This window comes from Pseudomyrmex gracilis, unplaced genomic scaffold, assembly GCF_002006095.1.
Source record: "Pseudomyrmex gracilis isolate BER0280 unplaced genomic scaffold, ASM200609v1 scaffold_197, whole genome shotgun sequence".
Lineage (NCBI taxonomy): Eukaryota > Metazoa > Arthropoda > Insecta > Hymenoptera > Formicidae > Pseudomyrmex > Pseudomyrmex gracilis.
The window spans coordinates 190310-198108 of NW_018020781.1; the positions used below are offsets into that span (position 1 = coordinate 190310).

The 7799-nt window shown below is 31.7% G+C and overlaps 2 protein-coding genes across 2 annotated transcripts; one reads left to right on the forward strand and one right to left on the reverse strand.

The window, feature by feature from the left end:
* The first annotated feature begins 2447 nt into the window (after positions 1 to 2447).
* Positions 2448 to 3833, forward strand: LOC109858297 (parkin coregulated gene protein homolog). The gene is made up of 4 exons (XM_020435398.1): positions 2448 to 2823; positions 2901 to 3219; positions 3317 to 3466; positions 3539 to 3833. The coding sequence occupies exons 1-4, from the start codon at positions 2719 to 2721 to the stop codon at positions 3697 to 3699; spliced, it is 735 nt and encodes a 244-aa protein (XP_020290987.1). The 5' UTR covers positions 2448 to 2718; the 3' UTR covers positions 3700 to 3833.
* Positions 3834 to 3906: 73 nt separating this feature from the next.
* LOC109858296 (probable glutamine--tRNA ligase) lies at positions 3907 to 7643 on the reverse strand. The gene is made up of 10 exons (XM_020435397.1): positions 7399 to 7643; positions 6597 to 6901; positions 6295 to 6503; positions 5963 to 6212; positions 5605 to 5902; positions 5144 to 5523; positions 4726 to 5041; positions 4429 to 4649; positions 4149 to 4341; positions 3907 to 4051 (listed from the first exon to the last, which is right to left on the reverse strand). The coding sequence occupies exons 1-10, from the start codon at positions 7519 to 7521 to the stop codon at positions 4001 to 4003; spliced, it is 2346 nt and encodes a 781-aa protein (XP_020290986.1). The 5' UTR covers positions 7522 to 7643; the 3' UTR covers positions 3907 to 4000.
* Between the last annotated feature and the right edge of the window lie 156 nt (positions 7644 to 7799).

The window sequence follows — 7799 nt, forward strand, 5'->3', positions numbered from 1 at the left end:
AAGCGCGCCGGGCTGTCCTATGCGCGTAAGACAGCCCGATGCACGCTTATTCGCGGATCTTTGTTAATTAAAATCTCAGTAACTATTGCGAATCTAGCAAAATGGTATAAGACTTCTCGACTCAGTTTTACTCCTTCTACCTGCCTACGAGAGATTGTACGGCCATTCTGGGACACCCTGTATATATAAAACTCTGGACTGATACTTACCGCAAAGCTTCTCATTGTGTCTGGTGGTTATAATTTCGGATCGAGTGTGATCATTGGGCTGGCAAGTCGGCGCTTTTATACGAAAAGTTTAGTTCGGTACGTGCATACAATTAGGGTACATCTTCATTGAAATGAAGAACACATTCCGCTTCGTACATCACACATCCGACTACTATTTCTAAATAAAACAGGTTGTTGTCCTCGGTCCACTTGAAAACTAAAAGCAAAAGTCATTGCAAACTTGCTCTTGCAACAATTTATACAATTTAATTTACATATCTTCGAGGTCTTACCTGCTTTCTTTCCTACAAATGTGTATAGTTTAGTTTAAATTAAATGTGTCTATATGTATATCACAGTTTTACTAGCAATCCAGCAGTCGCATAAAAGTACTTAATCTTTATTACATGTATAAATAACTGCTAGATTTGTATTCCAAGTCAGATACGCGTTCTTGATTTCGCATTCGATAGTTTGTCAACATTTTAGTTCATTTCATCAGGATAAGAAGCAACGATGAAATTTACGAAATGAATGAATACTAACCAAGGACAACGCGTCTCCAACTCGGAAAGCAAATCTAATGATACAATTCACCGCGATGAAACATTGTAAAAAAGCCTCAAATATCAGATATATCTATTATAAATATAAATATATCTATTACTTTTTGAAAACAACTTCTTTTTTTGTTTACTATACTATAAAATATTTATTTAGTATTTCACTAATGTGCTACATAATTTCCAAACTGGAAATCATTTAAAATTTATTTATTTTTACTGAAACAAGTATCATTTAAAATATTATATTAAGTGAAGTATGAACGCTTTATTAAATGTAATTGCAACATTTTTACTGCGAATAACTTTTCTTTTTCTCTATCTATTATTGTTAGAAAATATTAACAATTATTTTTTAATAAAAAAAAAGTAAAAGTGTGAATATCTGAATATCTTTTTATGCGATAAATGAATTACAATTGTAAAACATTAGTTTTCGATTATATTTTTTATTAATTAATAATTGTTAAAATTTTCTTCATAACAGAAGAGACTATCATCTTTTTGCGATTTCTGTCGAGCAACATGTACATCTCATAACTTTTATAAAATAAAATATAAATACGTACAATATATCGTTTTTATAATATATAAATACAATGAGAATATCGATTTAATTTAAAAAACAAAATATGTATGTATATATTATTTTAACTTCGTTTTTTATTTTGGATAAAAAAGTTTTAAATATACTTTATTAAAAATTTATTTTAAAAAAGTACACGGCCAAGAGTGGTAGTTTCATTAATTTTACATTTGTTATTTTTATTTTTGTATGGATATAAAGAGAGAAAAATTTGGAAATGTCAAGGAAAAATCGCAGAGCGAGCTCGGATCGAGAAAACAACGCACCGAACTAGCATTAATATTTCGTATATCGCGTGAGCGCAAAATTTTTATTCAGCTTTTTTAAATATATTCATAATCGATTCTAAAATGTCAAAAATAATGTTTTTTATGTTTATAATAAAAAATATATATGATAAAAATTTTAAGAAAATTTTATTCATAATGTAATGTTTTCATGATTTTATCGATGCTACATTTGAAACTGGTTCTTTCGTCTGCTGCGTTCAACAGTACAAACTTTGACTGCTTTGGGCAGCCAATTGCTATACAACAGCAAAGACGAAAGAATCAGTTTCAAATGTAGCATCAATAAAATTAAGAAAATATTACATTATGAATAAACAATCAATATTAAATTGAGGATCTCCTCAGGCTCATGAAGTTTATTAAACTTAATAAATGAATAAATAATTAGGTTTAAGGAGCCGTTCGCAGGATGTTGTGCGGAAAATATCTTATATGTGTGTACACATCTATAAGTAAATTCACGTTTTTCACGTGTTTTTTGAATTGAAATTTCAATTCTTAAATTCATATAGGATGCTAATTTTGCATCTCATATATGATAGACCCCGAATACCCNCCCCCCCCCCCAATTCATTTAAAATATTGCGAAAAAAACAACATTCGCACAACATCCTGCGAAAAGCTCCTTAAGACTAATTATTTATTCATTTATTAAATTATGAATAAAATTTTCTATTTTTATCATATATATTTTTTAGTATGAATAAAAAAAACATTACGTGACATTTCAGAATCGATATTATAATGTATTTACAAAAATTAAATAAAATTTTGTTTAATATGATATAATATGGTTTAATTTAATAATTAATAATATATAACTTATGAGCTTGTAAAACATTCAGCTTATTTAAATTATTTACATCCTTTTACAAAATCGAGTTATCTCTATTGCAACGTAAAGCAGGTACTATGCAGGTGCTGACAGAAAGTTTGTTGCTAAGAGACAAAAGTATTGTTTGATCTAATTCCGTTCTATCAAAATATGTCATATAATCTCTTATATTAATATATTAAACTCAAACACAATATGTAATTTTGAACTCCTGGAAATAGAGACAGGTATCGGAATGGTAAATGAAAAAGAGTTTTGGTCGGAAATTCGAAAGGACATACCGCGATACAAGAAAAGGAAGCCACGAGTAGTTCCTGCATTTACTATTCAAGCTTTGCAGGTGACGCGAGTTAATGTGACAACGATTGAAAGATAACAATAACGTGTACGCAATAACGATGTCGATTTTGGATGTAGGAGAACACGATTGTTGCGAAACCGCCGCGATGCAAATTGTATAAACCACGTCCGCCTAAACCGTCGACCTTCCGAAAGTTCTACAAACGTGGCGTATTCCCTATTTCTCTAGAAAACATCGGTTTTGATCAGAAAATTAACTGGAAGGTGGATATAGAGGACTTGGATTTTCATCATTATCTACCAATGTTTTTCGATGGATTGACAGAAACGGAACAACCGTACAAGTTTCTGGCGGAGCAAGGGATATCTGACATGCTGGAGCGCGGTGGATCAAAGATATTACCAGTTGTTCCTCAACTAATTATTCCTATTAAGAGTAAATTCTATATAATCCAATCTAATTCTATATAATCTATTCTTTTAATATGTAAAATATGTATAAATACTGTTGCAAAAAAAACTTTTAATATTAGATGCTTTGAATACAAGAATACCAGAAATAATCTGCACGACTATGAAAGTTCTTCAGCGTTTAGTACGTTCAGCCGATTGTGTCGGTGAAGCTTTAGTTCCATATTTCAGACAAATTTTGCCTATTCCTAACTTACTCAAAGATAGAAATGGTAAAGTATATGTTTTAATAAACTCTGTTTACATGCAAATATCATAATGTCATGTTTTTTTTTGTGATTTAGTGAACCTTGGAGAAGGCATTGATTATTCTCAGCAAAGAGGGGAAAATGTAGCAGATATTATACAAGAAACCCTCGAAATATTGGAAATATACGGAGGCGAGGACGCTTTTATCAATATCAAATACATGGTTCCTACTTATGAATCTTGTATGATGAATTAAATTTTCGGAACAGATAGTAAATGATACTATATTCTGTCGAATAAATTTATCTTTCGATGAAAATATAACTCAAGAAATATGCAAGATTTATCTTTATAAAACAGTCATATATATTAAAGACATAATAAAGACAAATATGATATGATATATATATATATATATATTACAGAAAATATGTTAAGAAAATTATTTACATTATACGTATTTCTGTTGCATACATACTTGTTTTGCATCTTTATATAGAAAAAGAAATAAAAGCAATAAAATAAACTTGTTTATAGTGCTTTCCTCAAAAATATGCTCACACTTTTCCTGCGTCTTCCTTCAATGTTACAGTGCGATTAAAAACAATCTGAAAAAAATATGTTAAAGATGTTAAAAAAAATACTGATAATATAATGTTGAAAAAATAACACATGTATATGTTGCTGCTTCTATATATGTTTCACCTTGCCAGGTTTGGTATCGGAATCGACAGAGAAATAACCTAAACGTTCGAACTGGAACTTATCGTACACTTTCGCTATTTTGGCTAAGCTTTCATCCATGTATGCTACGACTTCTTTTTTACTGGCTGGATTGATGTCGCTTAAAAATCCGTTTGGTACTTCATTTATATCTTCTGGATTTTTATGCTTGAATCTAAAAGAAGAATAAAAATAATCTTGATCACATTAGAGAACGTTGAAGTTATTGTAATTTCCTTGTCAGTGATGTATCCGTACTTACAAACGCTCGTATAGTCTGACCGAAGCCGATACAGGATTGCATACCCAATGGATAAAGGCTTTCGGTTTATTATTTTCCGTCACGAGTTCTTGTCTGACAATTATGTTTATGATGTTGCCACTGTCATCTTTTTCGATGTCTTCAAATGTCACCACAACACCTGCATACTTCAAACCTACAGGTTGTTTTGGTGTCAGACGTCGAAAACCTTTCTCCTCGATCTGCAAACGTGATATGCAAATAAAATTAATAAATAGTAAAATACATTTTAACAAAAATAGAATATACACTGCGTACTTCTTTGAAGTCCGAAGCTTCTATGTATATAATTTCGTTGAACTTAATTTTATGTTTTTTTTCTACTTCGTTGGGAAAATCGAACACGTCGAGCTCTATGAAATCTTGATGAGGAAAATTTTTGATAGTCAACTTAATAGGTTCTAAAACGACCATAAATCTAGGAGCGGTGAGATTCAGAACATCTCTGACAGCTGCTTCCAGCGCTGTCGGATCAACGGTCGATTGTGCTCCGGTTACACCCATTTGAGCACAAAAGTTATTTATAGATTCCGGCGGAAATCCACGTCTACGTAGAGCAGTCAGTGTAAATAATCTGAGAAAAAATGAAAAAAACTATATTAATAGTACATATTTTACTAATAAATGCATATCACATATTGTATAATAAATGAATATCACTACATATTCTACGCACCTAGGATCATCCCAGTCAGACACTATCCCCTCTTCTATCAACTTGGCAATTTTTCTCTTGGAAACTACAGTATAATTCATGTTTAATCGACTATATTCCCATTGCACAGGGCAATAAACGTTCAAGGCATTGCAAAGCCAATAGTAGGATGATCTTCGTGATTGGAATTCTTTTGTACAAAGAGAGTGAGTGATATTTTCGATGCTGTCGCATAAGCAGTGGGTGTAATCATAAGTCGGATAGATGCACCATTGATCACCGGTTCGGTGATGAAGCGAATATTTTATTCTGTATGCAACAGGATCCTGCTTGCCCTCTTCCAAAGTCACTTTCATGCGTAAAGTAGCTTCTCCTTCTTCCAACAAGCCATTTTTCATATCCTAGTTTTAAAAGTAAACAAAATAAATTATATATACTGCAATAAGAGATGTGTGACATAAATATATAATAAAAATACTGACATCAAATAACTGTAAGCTTTCTTCGATCGGTCTGTCCCGCCAAGGACTCGGCAAAGGATTGAAACCTTTCATTTCCTCACTGGACTGATGGCAAACATAGGCCAGACCTTTTGTTATCAGCTCCACAGCCAATTCATACAATTGTTGGAAGTAATCGGAAGAGTGCGTGATCACGGCTGGTTTATAGCCAAGCCATTCCACCATTTCGCGTATTCCAACGAAGAATTTCTCTTCTTCTTTTTCAGGGTTCGTGTCGTCGTATCGCAAATAACACAATCCGCCGTAAGCAGCGGCGTATCTATAGGAATTATTTTTTTAAAAAAATACATTTGGCTTGCAGAAACTACACAAGACATACCCGAAGTTGATATTAATAGCCTTTGCATGTCCGATGTGTAAAATCCCGTTAGGTTCGGGAGGAAATCTCGTTCTCACTTTGCCGCCAGTAGCTTTCAAGTGTTCTTGCAAAAGACGATGCGTGTTTGATGTTACAACATATCCGTCGGTCTTGTAATTTTCGCCAGGTTTGTGAAAGTGAACTTTAGTCTTCATAAGTTCGCTTATAGTTTTTGCTCCCACCTTTTCATTATTTGACGCTTCCTTTTGTTCTAAACATTTTTTAATTTCTTTTATAGAAAACAGATATCTGACATACATTTGTCCAGGCAAGTAACATCATATATAACTCACCTTCTTTTGCAACATCAAGTTTCTTTGATTTTGCTTGTTTATCTTTCGGTTGTTTCACTTGTTTAGTTGGCAATGCAAGATCAGCATCAGTTTTTGGGCCTAATAAATCAAGAAGTTGAATATCAAATTCATTTTTGATTGCTTTACCATCTGCCCATTTCAAAATAGTGCGTACTTGCTGCATTAATGGGCCAGAATTAAAACGGTATCTGTGTGTGTGCAAAATATTTTTTTATATAATTTTTACTTATAAAATAATTATCATTTCTTTTCATAAATGATTAGTATAAAGATATACTTGCCTCTTTTCTAGTATTTCAGTTTTATGGTTATTTATAATCTTTTCTACTTCCTCCTCTATCTGTTCAGGAGAAACTACTACTCCTATGCCACAAAATTCCTCAAATTCTGTCACATTCAGTTTGTTGTTGACATTAGTCAATAAATATGTCAGCGCGGCATCTACTCTTTGTACAGTATCCAGCTTCTTTTCAGCTATATACTTAACAACAAACGACAGTTTATCTGTAATCTGGTTTTTTATCTTAGAAGATAGATGATACAGCAAAATACCATTGTCTTGAGAAACATTGCCATATTTAGTTGCCTGCAATTTTAGATTATTTTATTAAAAATATTTTGTAATAAATTTTTGACAAATAGTTCAAGTTTTACTACAAGATAACAATTTATTTTGAAAAACAAGTAAACACTAAAGTCGCACAATTGACACCAAATGTAATGATGCAATCAAACTATAAAATAAAATTGAACGATGTAACATTGCCAATGGTGAGTTGTCAAAGATGATTTGATACAGGATGCTTTCGCGCTGTATATTAATATTCAAAAATGGTTTTTGGATTTGAAACGCGTTAGTGTTATTTTTATATTAGTATCAGGTTGCTCTTGAAATTCTAATGAAGTAAACTGAAATGTTCACAAAAAGTCGGTATAACAATGACACTAATGCGGTTCAAAACCAAAAACCATTTTTGAATATTAAAGATATGATTTGTTTTAATTTTTTCTTCTGATTCAATTCTTAATTTGTCGAAAATTTAAGTACATATGGTGAAACTTAGTTCGCCGGTAATCACTAACCTCGTTTAGAGCCAATTTAAGATTCTTCGTGACATTTGCATTTTTCAGAGTTTCCTTAGCTTTTTGTTCGCTCAATCCGATTGTTTGAAATAGTTTCAAGTCGTCTTCGTTTATTGCCGGCATTTTGATTTTTTTCTAAAAGCTAAGACTTTCACAGAAAATCATTCACGTTGCACGTGTATGGAGAAAGCAGTGCACCATGGCTACGTTCAAGGAGCGCACTATCAGTACTATTGCATCATTTTTTAATTTTTTTTTATTTTTTGATCTTTTTTTTTTTTTTTTTTTTTTTTTTTTTTTTTTTTATTTTATTTGGTATTTAACGTGCCTGTAGCTCTATTAGGCTATTAGACACATTTATGTCGAAAATCAAGTGATTTTTCTTTTTCGAAGTCAATTTG